The sequence below is a fragment of the Phoenix dactylifera genome, chromosome 7, assembly GCF_009389715.1.
Source record: "Phoenix dactylifera cultivar Barhee BC4 chromosome 7, palm_55x_up_171113_PBpolish2nd_filt_p, whole genome shotgun sequence".
Taxonomy (NCBI): domain Eukaryota; kingdom Viridiplantae; phylum Streptophyta; class Magnoliopsida; order Arecales; family Arecaceae; genus Phoenix; species Phoenix dactylifera.
In genome coordinates, this window is record NC_052398.1 from 13,536,336 (window position 1) to 13,563,634 (window position 27,299).

The 27,299-nt window shown below is 36.6% G+C and overlaps 3 protein-coding genes across 8 annotated transcripts in view; all 3 read right to left on the bottom strand.

Moving 5' to 3' along the window:
• Nucleotides 1–3,550: 3,550 nt before the first annotated feature.
• On the bottom strand, nt 3,551–8,186 carry LOC103712527 (nucleoside diphosphate kinase 2, chloroplastic-like). Its single transcript, XM_008799077.3, has 7 exons — nt 7,852–8,186; nt 7,607–7,663; nt 7,409–7,495; nt 6,195–6,275; nt 5,894–6,006; nt 5,735–5,784; nt 3,551–4,001 (listed from the first exon to the last, which is right to left on the bottom strand). Exons 1-7 carry the CDS (start codon nt 8,170–8,172, stop codon nt 3,934–3,936), a joined length of 777 nt encoding a protein of 258 aa, XP_008797299.3. The 5' UTR covers nt 8,173–8,186; the 3' UTR covers nt 3,551–3,933.
• Nucleotides 8,187–11,956: 3,770 nt separating this feature from the next.
• On the bottom strand, nt 11,957–21,659 carry LOC103712535 (serine/threonine protein phosphatase 2A 57 kDa regulatory subunit B' theta isoform-like). 5 transcript variants are annotated; one of them, XR_005512586.1, is made up of 4 exons: nt 21,500–21,652; nt 19,584–20,945; nt 12,387–12,808; nt 11,957–12,295 (listed from the first exon to the last, which is right to left on the bottom strand). XR_005512586.1 is itself a non-coding variant. In XM_026806946.2 (3 exons), the coding sequence occupies exons 2-3, from the start codon at nt 20,790–20,792 to the stop codon at nt 12,774–12,776; spliced, it is 1,269 nt and encodes a 422-aa protein (XP_026662747.1). In that variant the 5' UTR covers nt 20,793–20,945; nt 21,500–21,659; the 3' UTR covers nt 11,960–12,773. The 5 variants fall into 5 exon arrangements, 4 of the variants coding, with proteins under 4 accessions (XP_026662747.1, XP_008797311.1, XP_017699787.1 ...); XM_026806946.2 differs by having other exon boundaries at nt 11,960–12,833; nt 21,500–21,659; XM_008799089.4 differs by having other exon boundaries at nt 11,960–12,808.
• Nucleotides 21,660–23,788: 2,129 nt separating this feature from the next.
• The window catches only part of LOC103713620 (probable thimet oligopeptidase), a 46,883-nt gene continuing 43,372 nt past the window's right edge, over nt 23,789–27,299 (bottom strand). The window contains exons 16-20 of one of the 2 annotated variants that reach the window (XM_039128349.1): nt 27,183–27,279; nt 26,043–26,116; nt 25,867–25,971; nt 25,687–25,767; nt 23,789–24,636 (exon numbers count right to left, since the gene is read on the bottom strand). In XM_039128349.1, coding sequence (XP_038984277.1) covers nt 24,526–24,636; nt 25,687–25,767; nt 25,867–25,971; nt 26,043–26,116; nt 27,183–27,279 — 468 coding nt within the window. In that variant the 3' untranslated portion in view covers nt 23,789–24,525. Of the gene's footprint in view, nt 24,637–25,680; nt 25,768–25,866; nt 25,972–26,042; nt 26,185–27,182; nt 27,280–27,299 lie in introns of those variants that run through there. The other variant, XR_005512587.1, reaches the window with a different exon arrangement.

Below are 27,299 nucleotides of genomic sequence, written 5' to 3' on the forward strand. Positions count from 1 at the left end.
GAGCTTACAGGAATATTTGCATATAAGTTGGAAGGTGATGAAAACATATTTGGGTGTTTTATGAAAAAGATATCTTGCGATTTGACAGGCTGTCAATGTAAAAATAATGACTACAGCTCAAAGTCATGGACTTTGTAATGGTCAGAGTCATCCTCTATTAAGATAATAATCTTATACTATTAATCAACATTTAACATTGAACTATTATACAAGTAGAATTTAATATTTAGTTGATCAAGATAAAAATTCTCCATCAAAACTAAAACTAATGGAAGCATGCTTACAATGGCTCTACTGCTTATTGCAAATTTGTTGCATGTGTTCATGACATAATGGAGGGTTCTTTTGATATCATTATTAGCAGCAATATTGTTCCTGAAGGCACTGCATTGCGACTGATTATTATCTATCTTGACTATTTATCTTGCTGTTTTCTGTTGAGAAATTATCTTACTCCTGTCAGGCGCTGGATTGACAGCTTTACAAATAGCAAAAACTTGACCTCCCAGGGGTGGTGTGTGGGGCTCCATGGGACTTAATTGAAAGACTCCACTATGCATGACTTGCTGCAAAGCTGACACCATCTTTAGATAAACAGGAGATAATCTATAGGCACCAACAGCTACTAGAATTACTTAACAGAATTTAGATCGGTCCTTGCTAAATCAAGCTGCGAAGATACATGGTGGTGGTGGTGTTACGAACATTATTTTTTCGTAAGTTGCTAAGAACATTATTCATTAGCAGTATCTATGCAAGAGAATATGAAGTTGTGCTATCGGAGAGATATTGGATAAAATTAGGTATTTAAATTAAGTGCATGCTTTGATGGTATCAACTCTTGCCACTTGGACAAGCCTCTCCGCTCACCTTTTTTTTTTGTTGACCTTTTTGAAGGAATAATGGAGGATTCCCCTAAACTTATAGCAGAAGGGTTTAGCCTGCTGCAGGCTTTAATTGTTTTATAATTAGCTTTCAACCTAGCACCAGCCCTCTATGAATGAATGATGAATATCAAAGCAAAACGACCTTTTACTTGCAAGAAAGGTGAGCCATGAAAAGTCAGCTTAGTTGGCAAATAGCATACTTTACCTCTTAGACCCAAATTTGGGTGGTGGTCATGCAAGCTTGAGGCACGAATAAATGGACAGGGATTGCATCTTTTGCAGGAAAGAAGGAATAACCCTCCTACGTGTGAATCCACCGTTGAATCACACAATGGTCACTTTGAGATCCATGCAGGTGGACAAATGAAACAGTTTGGTGTGCTTTGAGATCTGTTAGGTTGGCTTGGTCTAGTTTGGGGCAACTTTAGTATCCAATACAATAATTGTTACAATCAACTTAGAATTTAACTTTTGAGATCCATTAAATACAAGGTTGGTTTGGTTGCATTAGATAATATTCATAGCACAGGTCATCCTCATGTTGGGATGGATAAAGAGGAAAATGAATTAGATTTTGGTCCAACTGGGTTGAGAATGAAGCATCTTATAGGTGAGTTGGATGGGTTACTCAAATTTTAACTCAACCTTACCTTAAATCAAGTCAGAATTTGAACCCAATCTTAACTAAAAAATATATAGACACAACTTAATCAATTTAGCCATTAACTTGAATAAATAAAATGCATCTAAACAAGAAAACAGAGCTATCATAGAGTAACTTTATTTAGTTGAGACTACAATTTTTTCTCCCAACAATAACAATTATATGAACAAGTTAGGCATCCGATGAATCCAAGGAAGGAGATGGAAATCAAAATAATTGGCCATCCTGGGTTTGCTAAAGTTTGTGACATATAAAAGACCTAGGTTGAGCCTTTATTTATTTTGATTAGTGGGTTTGATGTTGTTGCTCCAATAATTTCTACCTACCTCATGCCTAGTCCTTTTCTCTCTTCCTCCTTATGCATTGACTCCCTGTATATAGTGACCCCCTCTATTTGATTGTTGTTGATTGCTGTAGGGCAGACTCATTATTCTCGGAATAATAGTATTGTTAGAATACTTAATATTGAATCTTAAGTTGTGGCGAGGACAAAAGCTATCTCAAGTGTCATAATATTGCTTCTCAGAAATGTGGGCAGTCCATGAAGCTTTCTAAAAAGAAGGTGGATATGAGTCTCCAGCCTGTTATCTTTAAAAATGAATGTTCACCTTGATTCAATGTCAAGAAAGATACTGATATCAAAAGTCAAAAAAATACAAAGTTGGATAGGCTTTACCTCCTTCTAGAAGCTATGGAAAATTAAGTTTAGCGATTCTCAACTCCCCCTTGGAAAAGCTCCAACACAGTCTAATCTTTATCTCTTGAAGAGAAGAGAGTAGACAAGGAATGGTGTTTGTCACATTTGCGAAGCTACATTCAATAGTACATGCAAGGGCTTTAGTATTTTTGGACAGTGGATTAGTAGGTGAAATTTAGTTAAGTGGGTTCTCCTTGTTGTGGCTTGTTAAAATCTACTCTCTGAGGTGCAGATATTTTTTAACATTTAGGAGGTACTCTTTAATGTTGCTGTGCCTTTGAATTTGGCCATGAAAGTATATTTCAATTTCATTATTTGAGATAATGGATGGTTAATCTATGAGATATTTGGTTTTCCTCATGAAAATTTTTGATCTCTTGTTCATGTGGTGTTTATGGTCATTGTTTTTGTTTTTCTAGTATACTCATATTACTTTTATAGCGGAAAGAGGTTAATGCCATCACCCTAGGTAGGAACATAAAATTTTTTGCCTTTTAACTTGCCTTATCTTATGCATCATATTAGGACTCCAAAACTGCATTAAGGCTTATAGCTGAATCTATTAATGTGTAGCTTGCATAGAGAAGCTTGTGAGAGGTCATACTCAGAACCCAGTTCATGCCTATCAGCTATACATGCTTATCAAGATTTTATCATCAGCATAGCCTAGGTCGTACGCAAACACTACACTTCTGTACCTTTGTGTTTTCACTTGTTTTATTTTCTAAATCTTTCTGTCGTAAAGAAATAGATGAATGTCTGGCCTTGTCTTGGTTAAGATTTTAATGTCTTTGCTTATTAGCTGCTTTTCTGGATGCTGCTTAAAAATTTTAAGGCTGTCATGGTAGTTAGGAGGTTGTGGACAAGGGTGTCAAGGTGAAGTTTGGACAAAAACAGAAGTCCACATCATGGTCCCTCTAGTAATACTATAGAGATACCTTGAGATTTGCATGGCAAGCCTAGATGGTACACTTCAAATCATAGTAATAACAGATCATTATGTGTGATGCAAAGTACATCTAAACCACATTAATTACAGCTCCTGTCAGCACAAAGCAAGGCAGAATGCCTTCAGCATCACCTATATCACCCTTTCCTCCATTGTGCCCTGTCTAATATTGACTATAAAACAGTTTAGACATGTTGAAAATTTTAATGGCATTGAGTTGAATTGCTACTTTAGCTTGTGGAAGGGAGAAAAGAAGATATTGAGCAAATTGACTGCTAGTCATAACGAAACATGATCTGACCTCAAATGCCTTTGTTAGAGTTCATGGCTGATCAGAATGAGATAAAGTAAGGTGGTGCAAAGAAGAAAGTTTAAGTTGAATCGCTGAGGAATGTCATAACTTCAAAATACAGAGGAATAATTCAAGCATGCAGCAGTGTCATCACAGCATGAAGACGAGACCAAGTTGTCTCCAAGGGGAAAATCATGGTTTCAATTACCTTGACGTCTTGCTTGAGCTAATGCAATGACACGGCTGATGAAGAAGAAGCATGGAATTGAAAGATTTATTATCTCGTGCTCTCCTTGAGGTGGTTATAGCTCGCGTTCATACAATCCGCAGGATGGAATTGCAGGAAACAATGTCTGAAAGAAATAAACTGACCTTGGAGAAATGATTCTAAAGAATGAAGCTACCTAGCCCCACAAATTGCTTCTTGAAGCAAAGGATACAAAGTTACTCTCTGAGCCAAGGTGCTTGAACTGGTACCCATGAACATATTTCACCTTCTTTGAACCATAGGGCTGTAGAAAATGAGCAAAAGCAGGGTTAGAGACTTGACAATGAAAGAAATCTCACACATATAATGACCCACCGCAATGAATAACTCAGTACTATAGCATTATAATGAATGCCAACTAAGTTTACTGACTCAAGATGCAGTCTACAGTTCAGTGACTAGTTAACTTACTGAAAACATAGGTATTCTATTTCTCATATCTAAACAACACATGCTACCTTTTGTTGAGGGATTGACAAAAGGCAGCGTGCATGCAATAAACTAAATATTCTTCAAATGCAACAAGTGATTTTTTCCCCTTTTCATTATGCAAATATTCGGAAAAATCTATAAGCTTTATCCTATCAAGGATTGTGGTCAAGATAGAAAAAATTACAGATAACGGAAAGAGCCTATGCATGAGTGGGACTTTTACAATGAGATTTCACCACAACATTGCCATGGAAATATTAAAATTTCAGTTTCCAAGCATGCTCACACATATGCACACAAACACCCCTATCTTTATACGCTTCTGTCTTTTTACTCTTGTTTACATATAATTTCTTACTATTTAAGAGGATGTTCGCATACTTACAATCAAGCCGCTCAACTCTAACAATTAAGGCAGAGCTTCAGACATAATGCTTCATATATTAAATTGTGAATGAAAACTTAACTTGCTACCGCTCAACTGTACAAATATACGTACTTTTCATATAATTTTTTCAACCATTTTTTAGTTAGGTTATTCAATTTTAATATCCATAATGCAATGTTTAATGACGTTTTCATGCAACCCATAACAAATTTTGAATTTATAAATGAAACTCCTTTAAAAGACTGAAATTTGACCAGAACCAATCAGTTCCGGCCAAAACCGCTGCAGCTGACTGAAACCTGAACCAAGGGTTTACCAGTTTAGTTTTGATTTGGTCAAGGCCGAAATTGATCCATTTTGGCCTACACTTAAAACTTCGAAGCACCGACAAAAATGGAAAACTGTCATAGAAACTTCAAGATCTGGTTGATGGTTGAGCATGATGACTTTAGTAACAAGTGATGGAATATCTCGACTTACTACATGTTACATGTGAAGTGAACACAGATTGAAAAGAAAAACTCGAGCTCCATATGTGATTAAGAAGTATGTATGTGGAGTTTACAAACACAAGGACTCTTAGTTAATAATTATGTTCATTGAAAAGAATTGACCAAATCTTTGATGACGGACACTGCAGGAAAAGAGGAGGAGAAAGAAGAAGGAAGGGAGAAGGAAGAAGAGGTTATAGAGACGCAGGAAGAAGAGAAGAGGAGGAGGAAGAAGAAGAAGAGGAGGAAGAAGGCTAGAGTTTTTTCATTCAATCATCAATCCCTCATACATGAGAGGGGTGGTCTTTATATAGACCTTACATATTGACCCAATTACATAAACCCAATTGACTAGTCTAATAACAAAACAACTGACCAAATTGACTTGACTAAGACAAAAGCAAATAATGCAATAAAAGAAAATGATTCAGACTCAAATAGACCCAATCCGGGTCTGACTCAACCCGGAGGCTCAGGATCATCTAAATGAAGGGCTCTGATGTCCCCATCAATCTTACATTTAATTCTATTAGAATATAGAACCAAGTAATCAATGGCACCTTAAAAATAAAATGAGAAAACTAAATAAGAAAAAAAAATAGCACCCTTGGGGCTTGCTTTCAATCTTATGATATAGGGCCACTTAAAAAAGTTGTATGGCATTACCAATTTCACGCTTGCCATTCTCAGGGCTATCACTTCCATGAACAACATTCCTGCAAAAGATCACAGTAAAGCCCTCTTCTTGGCACACAAGATGACAAAAGAAATACTTTAGGTGCATTAGAGAATAATTTTAATGGAAAAAGGGTAAAGGAATGCAACCTTCCCATTTGAACTGACAGATCACCTCGTATGGTGCCCGGTTCAGCTTGAAGAGGATTTGTTGCTCCTATAAGCTTACGAGCAGATGCAACAACACCAACACCCTCCCAAGCCTTTCATGTAACCAAAGGAACATGAAAACAAATAGAGAAGAGGAAATATATTAATATGATTTGTGTAATTCAAATGATGCACATTACCTTTATGAATTCTTATTTCTATGCATCACAGAAATAAATATATAAGTACATATAATATAGTATATGTATACGCATCTAGAGGTAAATGCCAAGATATATACCATACAAACAACGGGGCCAGAAGTGATGTAGTCTATCAGCTTAGGAAAGAAAGTCTTGCCCTTGAGATCCTTGTAATGCTCCTGTCCATCAAACACACATCAGAAAATGACTATACAGTACTTACTACAATCCTTCAGTTCCTTTTCTTAGGTAACATACAAACAAGTGAAAACATGCATAAACATAACCAAGCATACAATATAGTGATAACCTCATTACAACACCTAAAACTTGCAAAGAAAGAATTATATACATCAAAAATCGAATCATAAAACCTCCAATCACTAAAACTATGGCCTTCCTTCACCATATTTGCACCCTTACCTTTGTCCTTCAGCTTTCAAGATGAACCTTTCTTTTATCTTTAGGTCTTCAACATGAATATTTTTCTACTCATATCACTTATGTTAGTTATAGAGCTAGATTGATACAAAAACAACAGAATGGGAGGCACTACTCATCAGACTTAATCAATTCTTGATTATAACAAAACAACCATCCTAGTCTATCCCAAACTACTCTCATAAAAATCCACTTTGTGTTTACTTCCTGCTGGAAGTGAAATTTATATTTTAGACTAAGAACTGTCAGACAAGCATCCAATCCTAGAAAAAAAGGATGTGCTTCTACAATTCTATTAATAACAATCCAACAAGGATAATCTCATTCTATCATAATGTATTCTTGCATCAAAACAAATACACAGACAAAAGGTAAAAAAGGAAAATATTATGCTCCTAATTTCATTTTAACGAAACCTTTAAAAAGTGGTTTCTCAATATACAAATTCAGCTTGGCAAAAAAAAAAAAAGACAAAATGAATACTTCTAACTGAAGAGAAATAGAACAGAAGGGACTCACATTACGGTAGGGGATCCGTGTTATCTATATTAGTGCACCTAACTTTAACGAATCATTCTGTCCATGCGAACACTTCTATCTTTAGTCAGGTCAGCAGAATCCAGAATTTGGACTCTGGACTATCCTCTTTTCTAATAAATTAACTTCTTGAACGTGAAATTGCTTCCAGCAACAATTGTTTCATTCAAATGAATAAGAAAAAGTGGCAATACTATCTCTCTCTTCTTATTTCTTATATAAATGTTATTTTCCATTCAAGCACATAATAATACTTTTATTTCATATGCGAGGGAAAAAAACAGAAATGTTTCATTATACATTAGTGAAGCTAGCAGCAGTTTGGGAAGCAAACCTCAGCTAACTCCTTGGAGCATTGGAAAAGCTTCAAGCCTTTCAGCAAAAATCCCTTCTTCTCAAACCGAGAAATAATTTCTCCGACCTATATCCATCAAACCGAATATTTACATAAAACCAGAGATCAACTAATAACAAATAAAATAGAAACAAGAAAACAAAATCTCCATAAAAAATACAAGAATAAGACTCATACCAGTCCACGTTGAACGCCGTCGGGTTTTACCATGACATAAGTCTCCTCAACCTCTTCCTGCACAAAAACAAATTCGAAGAAAGCATCAGAACAGGGATAAAAAACAAAACTTGTGCTTATCCCCGAGTGGAATTTCAGAATTTGAGATAAAAAACAACAAAAAGATAAGATCTTGCTCCTTCTTTCAGGCGGTTCATTTTATTTTTCATTGAATCCAAGGCGTACAAAGGAGAGGAAGAACATACCATGGCGGCCACGAGGTGGGGAAGAAAAATACGGGTTCTGGTCCTCCGGGCGCGCGATTTGGCACGGGCAGGGGCAGAAGAGAGGGAGAGGAACGGCGACGGCGGGAGCGCGGCGAGGTGGCGGTGAGAGGGGAGGGCGAGGCTTCGTGTCCCGCCGGTGAAGGAGGTGGCGGCGCCATGGGTCGGAGAAAGAGGGGCTTTGGGCAGAGCGCAGGGGCTTCTCCCGAGCGCGGCTAGAGCGTCCATTCTCCTTGTTCTCCCTCGCTCGCTCGGCGTTTTGGACACTGTGACCATTAAGATTGACTCGGTGAAGGAAATCATGTTGGCCTTTTTCTTATTTGTCAATTGTACAGCATGAGCTTCATCATGAATTCAAGCCTTGTTGAGTTTTTGAAATCAAATTAAAAATTTTCAATTATGATAGGGAGGTTGATGGTGACAATGATGATGGGGAGGGAGAGAGTTATAGTTGAGATAAACACAATTGAACATGGTGGCACTTGAGATGTGCAGTGCATAAGTTAATCAGATTGGATTTTCTAGCTGTCCACCATGATTTCTATAGGTGATCAAAAGGTATTATTTGATGGATTATATGATCTTATTAGCTTAACATGACACATGGATATACTAAATTAATCAAGATAGGATCACCATAATATTATGAGGCCGATCAACCTGATCCGTGTTCGATCTGCAATAAGCAGATTTCAATATGGGCTAAATAGATTCGGATCATAAACAGATTGACCCATCTAAAGTGTTTAAAAATTGGGTCGGATTCAGGTTCTAGCCTCTTGACCCGTTCAACCCGTTAGAGCCATTTAATAATCTGATTGGGTTGGGTTAAGTAGGTCATCTGCTTAGTAAATAGGTTAACATGCTATATAGGTTATACAGGTTAATAAGTTATACAAGTTAATAGGTCAAACAGATTACCTATTTATTAAACAAATTCAATGAGTTGAGTCAGGTTACTTGTTTATTAAATATGGCAGATTCAGATTTCAAATTTTGACCTATTTAATAAACAAATCAGGTTCTGGTTTGGAATTTTCTTATCCGACCTGCAGATCCAACCCAACCTGCTTGCCACCACTAATTCTAAGGGAGGGAGAATTTGGTGGATGTTTATAATTCTATTGAAAAATGAAATGTTGTGATCCATCAATACTTGTGAAGCATGTGACTATCAATACTTTTAAGATCTAAGAACCAGAGATTTTATCACCATTGCTTAAATGCCATATGGCCAACATTTACAAAGTATGTTAAAATTTTGAACAAAATTTTCTAGAAGATCGATAATTGCCACAAATAGGGTATTCAAAAGTAATTCAAGTTATGGGCATAAAATTTTTTGCATGCATCCGGTGTGAACGGTATGAATATGGTTTAGATACATGTCATGCATGTTTATGAAATTTTTGCATATATGCCTTTCAAAAGTTCACTTATCCTTCCAAAACTCTAAAATTTGCATATATGCTCTTCATGTCATGTAGGTACAAGCTTTAGTTATTCTAAGTATAATTCGTTTAAGTTAACCTACCTGTTAACTGTTCTTATATATAATTTTAATAAATTTTGCTGGATATGCATGCTCTCTTCTCCTCGTTTTTTTCCCCCTCCCCCCTTAAGGAATAAATTAGCAACCAGATACCTTTGATAAAGTTAACATGAAAATTTTTTGAACAAAAACATAAAATGATAAATTATTCTAACTATAAGTGCCTATATGTCAATTTTAGAATTTAAGCCATGCAGATTTAATTGGACTATACATGAAAGCTTCAAGCCTTTAAAGAGGCATAGAAGCACATTCAATCAAGAAGGGCAGGAGTGGTGCTAACCAGCTGAGTAACGGGCTACTGAAGGAAAACTCTCTATATTCTTTATATCCACTTGTTTTGAAAACCATTTAACAAACACACTTTACCTGATTCTACTTTAACCCTGTGTAAATTTTATCCACACTTGTAGTTTGTTTTAAACATGGTAATGCCTATTCCCTATCGGATTCGAGGAATGAATCGAAAATATTTTTGGTTACAAGTCATGATCTTTAAATTGTAAGCGACATTAAGCAATAATAATAATAATAATAATAATAATAATAATAATAACTTTTCATGGTTTTATGGCATTTATTTCACAAAATCTAGAAAACATATTATATGATTATTTTATTCTTTCTATGAACCTTCCATAATATATGATGTGTAGATGCACCTCACCTTCACCAATTGGAAGGAAACTATTTCACTAAATTTGTGAGAATCCTCCTTCATAATTATTTGCCTTTCATAGATCACCTAGAAGAGTTATACACGTGTGCACCTTCATCCATCTTCCGGGTGATCCTTTTGCCTATAAAATCACTTTCCCAGTCTCCTTCCCTATAAAAAAAGGCTCAAGGCTCTGATCCAATCCCAAGCTACCCCCTCAAAGAGTGAACAACAAGATGGCAACCAATGCCATCCAGGGCTGAAAATGGGCCAAGCTGGGCCGGGCCATGGCCCTATCGAAGTTTGGTCCAAATTTTTTTTCAGGCTTTGGGCCTGGTTTAGGTCCGAAAATTTTTGAATAATCTAGACCCGAACCCAACCCAAGTCTAGGCCCGAGCCCGGCCTGAATTACTCATTTGGGCCAAAAATAGGTTCGGCTTGAATCTAATTGAAGTTTAATATTTCATAATATTACTTCATAAGAAAACGAGCTAGTTAAAAATTAGGCTCTCTTCTATAATAAAAGTAAATGATACATGATGTATTATTCTCAGCTAAACCCATTTTAATTTGTTCTTTACTTTCTCATTATTCTCTCTAAATAACAATATACAAAAACAAATTGATTCGGGCCTAAATTTAGACTTTGTTTTGGGTCATGCTCGGGCTCAGGCTCGGGTTGGGCAAGTGACATACCCGAGTCCGGCCCAAAATATAAATGGGTTCAATATTTAAACCCAAATCCACTTAGAACTTTTTCGGACTTAGCCTGAAATCCGAGCCGAAGTTGGCCCGACCCGAGCCTATTTCCAACCTTAATGCCATGCAACAAGGTAAATCTCTATCTCGAGTACACCCGCCGTGCTCCTCCTAGTTTTAATCACTTCTTATTTGAACTAGAATTCCCCATATTTTTAACTTTATCTCAATATGCGTCAGTATGAATCAATATATATCTCGATACAACATGGTACATCTCAATACATAATAGTATAAAGTTTGTACCAATCCGAACTTGAGTTTTGTATCAATTCACATCTGCTACGAAACGATATGCCTCATACTAAATAGTACGGAACGATATGGTAGATTATACTTGAGAGGTCATCTCATGGTCTGAAGAAGAGAAAGGGACGACTCCTAGGGCTCCCAGGTTAACTTTGGCGGATCGATGCATCACATACATCTAAGGGTCATCCTCGCATACCCACTGACAAACTAGTCCAATCTCACAAGTGGTGTTACCTCATGCTTCTTATCACCATCTTTAATGCAGACTAGTTGTCATCGCTGCTTCATTTCTTTGTAGTGATATTCTCATCCTAGCGATTGTGAAGCAGTCATGAGTATAGTTTTGGCAATAATGCAGATGATCAAATGCAAGCTGTTCCTCAAAAATTGGGGGAAAGTATGCACAAGACTTACAGAAGCAAATACACAGAATATAGATAATGCAGTGCTTACAAGGGAGGTGTAGATTTCACTCATAATCGCTGCTACATTTGTATGTGGACATATCTTTGGTATGCATTGACCAATATAATAAACTTCATCCCTTGCAGGGACTGTTTATCCAGGCCATGGAGTAGAAATTAGCAATTGCTGGATAATGAAGAAACATAAGCAGATAAAGTGCTCACCTCAGAGGAAGGTGGTAACTTCAACTTCTCTACAATTAATTGATATTTTCAATCCTGAAACCCCTATAAAAGTTGCTGAATACTGCCAAAATGGCATAGCAAGGAAAAAGAAATTTCCATGCTTCCAGTAGTATTATTTGTTCAGTGTCCATGTTAAGCAGCATTTCGCATAAACTTAGATCCATGGAATAAAGGTGCTCTTGGTTCATTTCATTAAAAAGAAAGAAAGAAAGAAAGAAAGAAAGAAAGGAGAAGTGATGATAATTGTATTCATGACTCATGCTAAAGAAATGTTGCATTCATCTAGGATCAATTGCTTGGAAAAAGAGACAACCATCAATAAATGAGGACTGCTCTAATTAATATTCCAACAAATCATAACCAAAATCTGAAAAGAAAGGTAAAGCAGTCATCCGCAAATTTGGAATATAACGCCCTTTTGCATGTCAACCAGAATGCCGAAACTGACAGGTGGTGTTCTGTTCTCCTGTGGTTGTCGAACAGTTGTAATCTCCAACAAGTTTTTGACATTTTTGTTGCTACACATCCTTCATACCTCCTATATACAGTTTAACCCTGTACAGTGTTCATGGATCTCTGAGGACCTGGCAACCCAAAGAATTCAGAAGCAAAGGGTGAGCAACAATCCATAGGTATTCAATATTACCCGTTTCCATGATCATAATGTTGTCAGATGACTGGATATATTGAGCTACCAAATAGACGGTTTTAACCAGAAGAGACTTGATGGGGCATGATATGGGAAACAAGAACAGCCTCATTACTCGCAGCTTTCGAAGTGGCAATTTCTTCTAGGCGCTTCCATGCAGCTTCACGTTTTGACTTAATCTCCTTTTCTTTAGATTCATCTTCTTCAAACTTCTTCAAGCACTCCGTGAATAGCCCAGGATCATGATCAGAAAATATCTTGCGAACATTTAGCGTGAGGCTCTGAACAGCTTGGTTCCAGTGAGACTTTGTATTTCTCTCCAAAGCAGGAAAGATGATTGGTAAAATCGCCTTACAGTTTTGTTTGATTAAGTTTTCAATATGATCATTGTTCCATAAAAATAACGCTCTCTCTGCAACCTGCAAAAGGACCACAAGAAGCTTCCTGCATAATTTTATTAACAAGCTGTTTGCAAGGAAACAAGTAAAGCACATCATCATGGTCCCCAAAAATTTGTTCAAATGCATGTCACATGAAAATTTTAATTTTCAAATGAAAGATAGGATATATGAATACCCATGCATTTCGAATTTCAAGTAGCCATGTAAAAGCTTGTTCACCTTTATCACCATAAGCATTAATTTTCTTAGTAAATTACAAGTTCTCAACAAAACTCACAATATATTTTATCATTCTTATTTATCTCAAAGCAGTAGTATGAATCATGAAACTTCATCAGCTTCCAATAGGCAATCAAAAATAGAAAGTGCAATTCCATATGTACTCATACTTGATAGTGATAGATTTGTTACCCTGGTTAACTTATTAGCGTCACGCATCCTGATATTGGTGCTAGAAATGATACCAGTAGGAATTTTCTGGGTTTCCCTCAATGAAAAGGACAATTATTCCATCTCCTAAAAACAAATCTAAAAGTATCTGGTGTCTGAAGTTCTCTATTAGTCCTTTTGCTAACCAAAATCCTCAAAAGGTTGCAAAACAAACTTATGAACACAATGAATCTAGTCAAAATACAACAAAAGGATGCTCTTGAGATCATGTACTCATTTGGACCATCATCCTTTTGACAGGTCACTTGAGCTTGTAAGACTCATTAAATTTGTAGGTTAATAAGATGATTTTTTTTCCATAAATCATATGCAATCTCTCTCTTGTCCTCCATCATCATACTCTGAGAAAAACAGCATCAGATTTTTCCTCCAAGTAGGTAATATAAATTTCAAAAATATGGATATACATGTACACATACTCTTTGAGATAAGTGTTATGATATAGTATCCTATTTTTAGGAGTTGAGACCATGCAAACACACATGTAAGAAAGAAAATATTGTTAAACACCTAAAATAAAAGAGAGAACCTGACTAGTGATGAGGTCTAACTGGATCTTATATTGTTCACTGCATCATATATTTACATATATTTAATGCAAAGTTGGAGGGAGCCCTACACCGGTAGTCCCGTCATATGATGGATTCACATGGGGATAAACAGATAATAAGTTTGTGATTTGTGAGTCCAATGTCTAGTGAGATTCGTGAGCCAAAAGAGGTTGATCATAGAAATTGCTAACGTTTCATTGTGTCGACCAATTCTACACACCCAAACCCTAGTGTTTTTTAAGACTTAATGCTTTCAGCTGAAAACTTTCACCCTTCTTTTACCTACAATAAATTCACCTACGGCCTTACAATCAACATAACATGCATGTGGATGCTTGCACGAGTGTCCTATAGTATCATTATTATTACTAAAGGCCCAATAATTTCTGTTGAAACTTCATCACATTTTTACCTACAGTAAGTTCCCTCATGCTCATATTACATTGACAATTCTTTTCTTGTTATGATACTTTTGCAACAGTATAATTAATAGTCTCTGCAACATTCTAAATGTTCAAATGATTCAAAACTTTGTATAATCCTAATTTGTGAGTCACGAACCAAATAGGGTTGCTACACATTGAGATTCAGTTCACTTCTGATAGAAATATGACAACAAAGTGCAAATTACTTCTTCTGCCTTATAGCCTTGGGTAGCATAGCTCCCATCTCGCCCAAGTTATAATAATCATAAATTCTGAATAGTGGGTGTGCCGGGATGTGTTTATTATTTCATTTTCGATGAATAGTTCCCACTTTTTTATTGTTTGTCCAATAATCATAGTCATTACTGTCAAGACTAACATGGAGACAACTACATTACCTGACTAAGGAAATAAATTGGAAATTTCCATTATTTATTTTGTAATAGTAGGATCGTTCATTATTATAAATTTCTTTGACTATATGAAACAAGCCCTTTTTCTGGAAAATCTGCAATTCGAACTACATCCATCCCTCCATTTTGATTTTGGATTTCCTCTAACTCAATTTGTTACTTTCGATCTGTACAATGTGTAAAACTATAATTACTTTAAATTTTCAGGCTATTTTTAAAACTTGCGGTACAATTTTGATAGATTGCACATCTATGTCAAAGTATGATCTACTATATATAAAAAAAATTTCATAGTTGAACATTCAAAGCCAGATTCTTAAAACAGTGAAAACATGAGGCCCATCTTTTAAACATAAGATCCTAAGGCAAACACCCCACCCTATAGAAAGTCGCGCAATTCCGTGCTTCCTTTGATATCCTCCCAGCCAAGGATTGCAGTTCTGTCCCAAACTGACCTGAACTGACACGAACAGACTAGAACCACCCAGTTATATTCAGTTCAGGATAGTTCGGACCGGTTGAGGCTAGCTCCACCCTTAATACTTGCGGGGAGCCACTGAGAAGGCCTCTCGTGCCTTCTCAACCCTCCCACACCTTTTTTTCCCCCATTTTCTAGCAAGAAAAGCCAGAGAAAGGTCGATCATTGTTGATTTCATCCGAAATCTAACTCTAAGCATGTAAATCTCCCTCTTTCCTTCCCTCTCCCATCTTTTTTTTTTTTTTTGAAGCTTTAAAAAGGCAAAAAAAGGAAAAAAATGAGGGGAGTATTTTGGCATGATTTCATAATATGTTGTAGATTTAAAGATAATTTACCCAATGCCATAGAAATCAGAATTTTTTGTTTATCATAAAATTTTTCATATTAAAAATACTTTTTTGGATTAAAATAATAAATAAGGCTCTATGTCTGAGACATTCACGACACATGCCACAATCACAACCAGCCATGATCACATTGGGCAGAACGATCATGCTACAAGCACAACCAGCCGAGAAATCACAAATCTGCTGGGATTGAAATCCGTGATCAGGGGATGATTCCTCAAGAGCAAAAGGCAACAACGAAAAAGAATAGAAATGCCATCAACTTCAACAGATCTGGGCTCTCAAGGATGAACTAAACCCTACTATACCTTTCATGATGATTTGAACCATCAATAGCAAGATGCTGTCTCAAACATTAAATTACCTAAACTAATTCTAGTGATTAAACCAAACTCATGACTATAGAAAACAAACACAAAATTTATCACCAATCATGGTTTATTGTACCAACCCATATCGCCCTGTATTGAGCATACCATATTGTATCTGTACTGGACCGAGACTCGGTATGGGGGTCCCTATCGAGAATCGGTATGCCAAACTGACCCCGTACCGAGTGTACCAATACTATACTAGCATTGTACCAGTACAGGATCCAGTATCAAAATGACAAACCTTGTTACCGATCCCATTTTGCCCCTTTCAAACCATGAAAACTTGCTTCTAATGACCTTGTTCGATGCACCTAACCCATCCAAACAATGCATCCTCTCTGCACCCCAATATTATATAATTTGACCTAAAATGAGCATCCAAATCGCGAATCTCAAATTCTTAAGTTACGGATATGAAACCAAACGAATAACTACTTCCAAAATTAGGAGAAATTAGAACAAAATTATAAATCTAAAGGCATATCTAACCCTAAATCACCAACAGATGCAGGACAGCCTGTGTAAGAGGACAAAATAGGGTTTTGGAAGGAAGGTGGAAGCCAAGTCTTGGAATAATATTGATGAAAAATGAGAGTCGTTGGTTTAGAAAGCCAACAAGTGAACAAAAACTGATATATTTCAGATATGGTATGCACGGAGTCATTTCTGCAAAGCAATAATAATTTATACATTTGGTGATTCCAGCTTAGGTTATATAGGAAGTTAGTTAGGACTTATTTTCTGCCAATCAACCAACAATCTGTTGGAAGATAGTCTGCAGCAAACAGACTTTCTAGCAAAAAGGCTTTTTTAGAGCCTGATGGGCCCAGATCTAATAGCAGTTCACTAGACCTGACCAGATTTGATCGGGTGCTAGTGGCTGCAGAGAGAAATAAAGCAAAAGAAAGGAAACAAGGCGAAATAGAGTGAGAAGCATACAAAGGGAACAGACAGAAAAAGAAGATTGAAATGGACTAATTCTGAGACTTGGGAATTACGCCCAAGGCCGCAAGCATCACGCTTGTTCTACAGCACTAAACCACTGGAGAAAAGAGAACCTATAATTTTCCTATATAAAGAAAAACTGATTACACAAAATCATATTTAAAGGAAAATAAAATCCTAAGTAGAATTTTTAACTCCCTAAACAATCCTCATAATTTTTGGTTACTGTTCATGGTTACCTGTAGCATGAACAGTACTGCTACATTAATGTATCTCATCAAGCAAACAATTAAAATCTGAGATTTTTAATCTAACTCCCTGATTCAAAATAACCCTCTGAAAAATAAATAAACAGAAATGAAAGGAATACATACCGAATTAATAACTAAAATTACATATGAAGAAAAACCTAAGTTGCAACCTTCCATTGCATCATAACATGACCTTGGATCTCAATTACTAATCCTATTGGTATATCAAGCAGGCCGGTGAGACATTTTACGTGGGTAAAGATGACTTTTAAAAGCATATTGTCGCAAGCTGGGAGGTAGCAACCAGGAAATGGCTTACCCATTCCTTGGGTTAGTTTGTTTAGATGCAAAATCAGCTTCTCCAAAAGTTTGCCCTTAAGTAAAGAAGGTTACTCAGGATAACTTTTTTCCCAAAGGGGATAAAAGGACAGCTATGGTGGCAAGCCTGACCTTATGTGCTTTAATATGACATGAATTGGATGATATATATGGTGGTAAGCCTCACTATGCCTGCTCTAATAAGGCATACATGAGATGAAATACTGACGAGATTCAAGTGAAAAATTCAACTGCTAAAGCTGATTGAATATATAAGTGGATCTAGTACATAGACCAATAAGGAATCCCAAGAGGTTATAAAAGTGGATAAAGTCATCTGGGCGATACAATAGAACAAAGCAAAGTAAGGAGAGAGGATTGAGAGATAATAAGCAGTATCTTCTTGTAAAGCGAATTGTGCAGATAAAGGAAAGAATCAACATTGTACATGGAGAGATTTAGTGAATACAACTGAGAGTTTGAACCGCCCAAGAAAATATTTCTCATATATATGTGGAATAGGCTAATAAGAATATATAAACCTGATCTGTTTATAATTGACGAGGATCAAAGAAATGGACTATTGCAATTAATCCAAGCTACTTAAATAAATTTGCAGTGAAGCAAAGAAGTTTTCTTATCCATATCAATCAGATGTAAGAAAACAAGATTCCATTTCATTATATTTTAATCATAAATAATCTTTCTAATCAATTATTTAATTGAAGATGGATCCCACACCATTTTATCTGTCAACCAACCAACTTGAAAGCGAGAATTTTGTATCGCTTAGCTGCAATGGATACTACTATGAACTTTGAATTGTGACTTTCAGATTGGTCAAATTATATTTAAATACAATAAACCATAGCCAACAAGAGTACTTACAAATCTTGGTCTTGTACCTCTAGCAACCCAAATGAAATCCTATCTAGTAGCATCCATTTCAGTAGTCTTTGGTCATTCTATCTTTGGTCTTGGTCATTCTATCTTTTTTTCAAACCTGAGACAAATTTAAGCCCCTCTCCATATCCAGTGCAACACAATCATTATTAGCATACTCATATCATCAGAACATGATGGTATTTGTTACCAATCTATCATTCCCAGAGTATTTCTGCAGCACCACACAATTTGTATCAAGTTTGTCTACATATATGCATGCATACACGCATATATATGTACTTATGTAGTATGAGCATGCAGTTGTAAGTATGTATATGGACACATAAACACATCCGGTATATGTACACACACACACACATGTGTATATGTATATGTACACATATACACATATATACATATGCACATATTTTTAAAGTTTGAAAATGCTATAAGAGCGACTCTCAATTTACAGTCAACAATTTGAGTTAGTGCTTAGTTCCTGGCCAAGGCATTGATAGAGTGGAGGCTTTCCGTGAAAGCTTGGGAAGCCACTTGGCAATTGAGGAGACTTCCTTCTTCCGTCATGCAATTTGGGTCGTGCAACTCAAAAGCAACTCTCTAAGATTTCTCTACTTTAACATGAGTGTCCACACTGTGGAAAAAGAAAAGATCTACTGGGACTTCAAATTAATCTCTAAGGCACAAATTTTGATCTGAGTGAAAAAGCACGCTCGCCAACATGCAGTCATTTAAAACTCAGAGAAAAGATTTAAAACAAAAAACATATCGGCAGCAAATGCAATCAGAGATGGGACAAGATGATTTAATAGGCATTTTGCACTCAAAACATGCATTTAAACTTTAACGTATTGAGAATGGTAACATGTTAAGCCAATAAAACATTGTGAACCATAATAACATTATTTCGAAATGTTCCAACTTCCTAGAGAAACAGTCTTGTTTGTTTATGCACTTTATAATTAAACTAAGACATTCTATATGAGTAAAATATCCCCGATAAAGATAATTCATCCCAAAAACCAACCTGATTTAGACATCACAGGTACATTACAAGTCCCATACAACTATAGCTATTCAGATGGCATTGAATGTTGAACAAAAGAAAAAGTTCTGCATAAACACAGAATCAAATTAAAATAGTTCATTGCTCTCAAACCTCTTGAACAATAAGGAAACTATTTTTTAAGGTAAAGGAATTCATGTCTACTAAGCACAAAAGAAGCATACACAATAAAGAAAGAAAATTCAGAAGCAGGAAAGATGTTTCTGGGCAAAACGAGTAGATAAGAGTTAAATTATTTCCAGTTCAAATTGGAACTTTGCTATGCATGTTACCTGGAAGTGTGAACTATTCAAGCAGCGGGCAAGCTGGCGGAAAAGTGGAACCATACATCGCTGAAATTCTGCAGGCTGAGTTGCCTCAAGGACCTCCTCCAGCTCCCCCAAGAACATTACTTCTTTTGAACTATTTGTGATGGGCCAGTATTTCAACAGACCCCTTATAACAGTATCCGCAAGCTTGCAGTCCTTCTCAACAAACTGAGTGATGCAGTATGATAATTGTTGATGGTACATGGCTATGCACTTTGGCTTGTGAAGGGGGATTAATGCTCGAACAAGGAACAATTTATGCTCTTCCTTCAGTGGCAGAGCAAATCCGTTGATGATGCTTCCCAAAATCTCCAAAAGCTCTGCAATCCCATTGAACTTTTCTGTTTCAAAGATAAAACGATAGAAGATGTTGTTAATAGCTTTCCTGATGAATGGGCGGTGCACCATAAATTTTCCATAGATACGGTGAAGTATCGTCTTCAAGTACTCCCTCTCTCTGGGGTCTTCAGAATCGAAGAGATCAAGTAGCCTAAGAATAAAGGAATGATCTATGTATCTTTTAGCCAACTTGGCATCAGTCTCAGGAGATGCAACAAACCTTAAAAAGCACTCATAAACAATTTGCAAGTGTTGCCATGCTGGGTCCATTACAGGCTCTTCCTCTTCCAAATCAAAGGCTTCCAAAACCTTATTCTCTCTGGAAGGGGAAGTGAGGGCCCTGAACAAGTTTATTGATACCATCCTGATAGTCTCTTGGATGACATTCTCAGGAAATTTCCCGTTTGCTGAAGTAACATAGTCAACAAGCTCTAACAATGTCTGTCGCTTGATATCCTTCTCTCTCAAATTCTTTGTTGGGTCAGTGAAGTCAAACACAACACAACACAAGTTCAATTTTTTTATGAATAAGTTCTGCTTTTCAGAGCTTGGGACATCCCTAAAGCTTGGCAATGCTTCATATGGGGGGGAGACTAAATTGCCATTTAGCCTCAAGCTAACTGCTGGAGGGTATCTGCTTCCATGATTTAACCCCGGATTCAAGCCAGGAAGAACCTGACTGTTCAGATCTGTCACACTACTATTCAACAAATCCCCACTTCTTGAACTGGTAGAAGCATTTGGCAATGAAGGAGTTGATCCACCACTCGAATCCCGATTATCCGCAGACTTTGACGGCTTCCGAGGAAGCCGCCCTAGTATTTGTTTAATCATGCTTTAACTAAGGCAACCAAACTGGGAAAAAAGGACTACTTCAAGAACTTAGAATCCTCTTATAGGAAAATGCTTCTATGATGCCAAATATTCACCAATTCCAGCGCAAAAGATCTTCACCAGCACCCAAAAGCTAAAATTTTTTGAAGGAACCTGTCTTCCATTCTGAAGTCAGTTTCCACACCAAGAGAAAAGATGCTCGTTCTCATCTAAAGACACAGTTTTTCAGAAAAACCAGCACCCAAAAAAGAGAGATTTCCAGATACAGGGAAGCATCATAAGGCACAGATCAAAAAACGAACAAAAATTCAGGCCATTCCACAGAGTTCGCTTTTATTTCAAGGCAAAAATGATCAAGGCTGCTACTTTTTACTTCTTATCTTCCTCTCCTCTTCTTTATAACCCAACAAAAATGATCCCACCCGCAACCCAGAAAACAAGATCGATCCAAATTAAAGCCCAGCAGAATCTAAAGCCGAAATCTTCCGCCTCCAAATCGACGGGTTTCGGGCGAAATCGAGGAACCAAAACGTTCTAGAACGATCAAGATTGAATTTTTTTAAGGAGAAAATTGAAAAGAATTACCCAATAGGTCGAAGTCAAAGACGGAGAAAAGCCAAAGAATGATCAAAAAAGAGCTTTTTTTTCCCTATCGACGGAGGAATCCGATGCGGAAAAGAGGAGGAAAAGGGGGTTTCTTTCGATACCTACGAAGCGGTCTCCCGCTCTCTCTCCGTTGATAGGCTGCCGGATCTCCTTGCTTCGAGATGGGGAGAAGAAGAAGAAGACGACCCCCCTCTCCTCGGCTCGAGCAGTTGGAAGGGAAAGTACCCGGAACCAAAGGAAGATTCTCTCCCTTCACTTGGTATTTGTATGCTTAATTAAACTACTCCTACCAATAACAATCATCATCATATTTTTATTTGTTTATTTAGATATCATCCTGATATATGTATGGTCAGACACATGGCTTGGAAAATGTCTTCTTCCTTTTCTGTTTTTCTATTATTTAGATATATTATACTGTCTTATATATAATTATATATATATTATCTATAGCTAATTTTTTAAAATATATATATATATATATATTTGATAGTATTTTTTTTGAAAAATACCGCTTCGACATTCGTATACTATTGGAAGAGTGTAGCTCTTATTAGACCACGTGTATTTACAGGAATATATACGATATCGCAGACTGGATTGCCTTCTTTGCAACTCACCATTTTAAAGATTTTTTTTGGGCCAACTACGGGTCCGTGCCTGGGTTATTGTATGACCTCTTTTTTTTTTATTTTGTTGGCCGCATTCACACCCATTACGTACGAGCTGATTTAATAAATCTAAGTTCATTACAAGCTCACTTGGGACCTAATTTAATGTCCTTCATCTTCTTGTATCACTTGTAAATCTTAATCTATGCTGCTGGGATTAACCAAACTGTTATACAGAAATTAAAGATGAGCTCAACGTATGTCAAAAAAATGGGTCACCATAGATCATGAAGTTTCCAACTGATAAGGAAGGAAGGAGTCAAATGATGCGGTGCCTTTGGTCTTTGCCACCGAGTCAAGTCACAACTAGACCAATCATCCTCATTCGAATTCAAGTCCAACGGTCCTTGCAACACGGCTTCCCACATCTGACCAGGGCAGCAGGCCTCCTCACAAAGTCCAACTAAAATCTCTCAACCATGGGGTTGGATTGTGGAAACCGAGATATGGTTAATAATAGCTCCACGGAGTGAGTTAGAAATTCTATGAAGCAAGAAAACTTCTTCTTTTTTCTTCTTTTTTTCTTCTTTTCCTTTGAGGGAAGTCTTCCATCAATTGACTAAAAGAAATCCTCTGAATGAAAGCATCATGAAGATAGAATTCTTCAGGACAATTAATGTCTGCAGGACACATCATTTTCTCACAATATTGGAGTGAAAAGAGTGAGTCGCCAGACGTACTACTACAATTGCACCCATTGCTTTCATCCCCCTACTTCCAACTTCAAAGCGCCTGCAAGCATGCGTTGGCCTTTCATCTTACCATGCGTTGGCCTTTCAGCTTGCCACTCTGCACCTCGTGGAACAAATCGTTCCCTTTTGCCGACATAAAAGAGCTGTCGCATCTGGAGGGATAAGAACCGTAGCCTTGTCTTCCTCACAAAATGTTAGAAAGATCAACCACCAACTAAAACTTTGACCATTCCAAGATTCATGGGTATTATACTTCGATGTTACTTCATTCTGGAAACATTCTGCCGAGCTGTATTTTTTTGTTTGGGTCAGTATAAACTGTTAACCAGGTCAAGGATGGATGCCAGGACCGAAGAGGAAATAAAGGGATCATGGCCAACCATTGACTCTATAAAGTGGCTTCAGATTGAAGTGTCTTGAGCCAATTATCTTAAATGATTTTTCCTTTTTATTTTTTATGATCAGATGGGTTCTTTTCCTTTCCTTCTTTTTTTTGGTTTAAATGTGCTGGACAGATCGTAGAACAACAGTTTTATTATTTTTGATACAACAGTTTTATTATTCAATCAATATCAAATTCTCAATAAGGTGAAAGTAGAATGAGAATAGCCAACATGGCATGTTTTTTTTGCATTAGCAACACAAACTAGGTTAACAAAATTTCATGTTTGGCTCAGCTATGATCTCATTCCGACCAAAAAACACACCACATCAGTTGTCTCATTAGAACTATCCCACAAGATGTTCCACTAAGCATTTTCCTTATTGATTTATTTAATATCAATTTTAATTTTGATTCATTATGAGTATGATGATAAAATATTTTCAGTTTATCAAGACATGCAATTTTTTTTTTTTTTTTTTTTTGCAGATGCTTCTAATTTAGCAATTAAGGCAGTCGCATATAAAACACAGTTAAGCACAGCTAGCTAACTAAGCAAGTTTAATGTGCAACGATACTCTTAGATATAGGCATTAACCTCGCTTGGAGATAAATCTTCATCTAGAATAAAAATCAGGAAGCATATTTGCACCCAAAAGCAGCAACTACATAAAACAAGGTGCATATAAACGGTCAGCATCTTTGAATAGAAAGCTCAAGAATCTGATGCTACTCGCATGTTTCAACAAGTCTTCCAGAGAGAGTTGGAATGTCCATTGACATGCACCCAAAGACGTAATGATCACATAAACCAACCAAAAGATAAGAATAGAACTCTTCCTGTGCCATGCTCAGGTGTCTTGTTCTACAGCTAGTCGGTCCAGAGATATTTGTCTTCACAGCAACCACTTAAATGTTGCATGCTCCTACATCTCCAACCAGCAGATGTCTGATCCACATGACCACAACCAAGTGCATTCACACCACACTGTTTTCCCTGGCTCAGTTGGAGACAATCTCATCCACAAACAAGTCAGTGGTGTCCATTCCAATACCAACAAAATCTAGAGCATATATATTTTTTTTCCAGGGTCCTGGTCAATCTTTTCAGAATTGCCGAATCAACAGCAGCATGTCTTCACCTTGATACGGGCTATCTCATCAAGACAATTCGTCAACCCCTTTTGTTCTTCTGTTTGGTTTGTAGTTTATGTCTTTTGCTTGATGCCAATAAAAAGATTAGCAAATATTTGCAAAATAATACTCCAAACCAATAAATTGAAAATACTCTGTGCAAAACTTCTTTTATCCTAGCACAAATATATGAATGTAACATATGGTTCTAGAATGATTTTTGTTCCACAATTAAGTAAGATGCCCTTTTATAAATCATTCTTGCTTTTGCATTCAACAAATGACTGAATTGATGGTTCTCTTCCAAGATAATCTGATAGAATCTCAAGGGGTTCCTTAGCTCCTCCTGGGGCTAATACCTGCATAGCATAAATATTAGCAAGACTGGAGAATATGCAAGAATAAAGTTAAGCATCCACAGTGCACTAGTTTCCAAGAAAATAATTGGGACTCAAAACCCACATGCATGTAGACACATGCATGCACATTTCGAACCAGAATATGAAATACAGAATAATCTGGTACAGAGAACAAGGTGAGCAAACCTAGTGTGTTTTCCGATAACTAACAGTATCATTAGCATGTACTGGTTTGTACCACGAGCAAGCTGTCGGATGGCCTTAGGGACTGTACAAACCATTGTAGTATCTGAAAGACTTAATATCATGCCCGCATCATGCATCATCCAATCACAGAATAAATTGACACATTTGATAAATTTGCTAATGTGTTAACGATAAAACAAAAGCAAGCATCATTTTAGCGACCCCTTCACACTAAAATGCTCCTCCAAACTTGATTCTTCTGTGTATGACTAATCTTGCGAACTTTGATATCATCATAGAATCCTTCTTGAAAGAACGGCTCAGTACATCTCTTTCAGGATGCCCACATGTTGGATTTAACAGAAACTTTTGGTGCATAATTTCTAGCACTATGTTATTTATGTTCGTATTTATCCAAGACCTTATACTTGATGAAGGTTAGGTCTGAATTGTCCCATATTTTTCAAATTTTGAATGCAGAGAAAAAGTTTCAAAATGCTAAATTTAAGACTTGAGACCTGAAAAAACAGCTGAGAATATGGTGTCTACATCTCAGGCTCTTTTGAGATTGCAAGGAGTTACATATTCAGCATGTTGCATCATATGATGATGGTACGCAATAAATGCTTCAAGTCCACTGCTTCAATTACAGATTGTATTAATTAAAAGAAAGAACCCATGCACGTTTAATTGGTGGAATCAGATTATTGACCTCACCAAACAAAACATGATCTGTTAATTCTCTCAAAAGTAATTCATTTATTAGATCCAACAAAGCGTAGAATGGTGTCACCAAAAACATGGTGGCAAAACACAGTTATTCCAAATTTGATTCAACAAAAAAAATATAGAAGAGTCTATTACCTTATTCCTGAACTGCAATCCTGCATACTTGTTTAGCAAATCATCTTGAAATTTCGAAGCAAATATATCGGCAGCAAAAACCTATATAATCAGCAGTACATTGTCATTTCCTATCAGTTTCAAATAGAAGATAAACATGGCTAAACATTAAATTGCATACAGATGTAAATTAACACAAACCTCACTCCAGATGTAACTATAACAGACAGCTTCATAACCAATAGCAATGCGAGGGAAACATGATGCTGGGTTGGTCCCTTCCAACAACGGTATTCCTAACATTACCTAGAAAGAAGCAGCCAATATAGTGCAACAGAAAAGACATACACCCAACACAGAAGCAGATCGATCTATACCTTAGGATGGAGATGCTTGAGTAACTCTACTATGTCCACATTCTCACTTGAATGTATAATTTGATCAACCAGGCCTGATAAGGGCAGTGGAAGAGATTTTCAGCTACTTTTGATGTTTCCATATCTTACATCATGATTTCATCTTCGGTATAAACAAGATAATGTCAGAATGTTGAAATAAAACAGCTAATCCACTGTCATGGGAAGCAAATCCTAGAAGTATTGTTTACAATAGGCCTTAAACCCTGAAACAAAAGGGTACTTATAAGAAAGCAAATCTAACTATTTATAGGCCATCTCGCAATAATACCATTACAGTAACAACAGATAAATGGGTCGAAAATGTGACCAGTTGATATAAAAAGCACATTGTAGTGCGTCATCAAAGAAGTTGATAAGCTAACTGGGAGAATTGCTAAGAAGACATAGCATGTGGTGTTTTATTTCAATATGCATTGTCTAGCTATGGAAAGCTAGATTAACACCTGAGTAAAAATCAAATTATCACCACAATACTAAAGTAGAAAAATAACGATTTCACCTAATTGGAATAATGGCTGTTGATTCATAATCCAGCATTGGCTTTTACATCTTCCTTGGAAGAAAAAAAGTATTTGAGGAGAGCATAATGGAAAGTGGGGGGTGGACTCCTCAAGGAACTTATGAAAGTTCAAGAGAATATGGCATCAACAACACAGTGATACAAAAAATAGGATTAACAAACAATATATGTGCATATGCTATGATTTTGGACATGGTCAACTCGATATGCTGGACCAGTACTATTCAACGACATGTTAGGTAAATTACACTAGCCATGATTTACAAGCTTCAAGATTATAAAACTCGCAGAGGCAACAAAAAGAAAAATTAGAAAATATAATTACTTCGATAAAGACTATAAATAAACTCTGGATCGAAAGAATTGGTAAACAAAATCAGATGAAAGAAATGCACGTTCTAGCAGTCATTAGTATTTTAATTCTATGTACTCGCAATAAAGATTAAATTTTAGAAGCAGAGAAAATCAACTTTCTAGGCCTAAAAAATTCTCGCCTACTCTGTAATGATTGACCCATCCCATCTGTGACAGTATTGAGATATCCTCGATATCATATGCAAAAGTGTTACAACACTTACAAAGAAGAATTTCTTGCTTTAGTTTAAGGCCAGAAAACATCTCTCTCCTTCTCTTGAGGGATTTACACATCTCACTTGTGACAGATTTTGTGATATCCTGCATAGCACAAGTGCAAC

Bases quoted from the DNA above. Each gene is read 5' to 3' on its own strand.
- LOC103712527 (XM_008799077.3), bottom strand. From the start codon at position 8,172: ATGATTTCCTTCACCGAGTCAATCTTAATGGTCACAGTGTCCAAAACG. The intron at 6,007-6,194 runs GTATATATCTTG...GTTACATGAAAG, and splicing joins CTGGCCCCGTTGTTTGTATG to GCTTGGGAGGGTGTTGGTGT. The intron at 5,785-5,893 runs GTTGCATTCCTT...GATCTTTTGCAG, and splicing joins CTGTCAGTTCAAATGGGAAG to GAATGTTGTTCATGGAAGTG.
- LOC103712535 (XM_008799089.4), bottom strand. From the start codon at position 20,792: ATGATTAAACAAATACTAGGGCGGCTTCCTCGGAAGCCGTCAAAGTCT. The intron at 12,809-19,583 runs GTAACATGCATA...GTCCTTTTGCAG, and splicing joins TGAATAGTTCACACTTCCAG to GTTGCAGAGAGAGCGTTATT.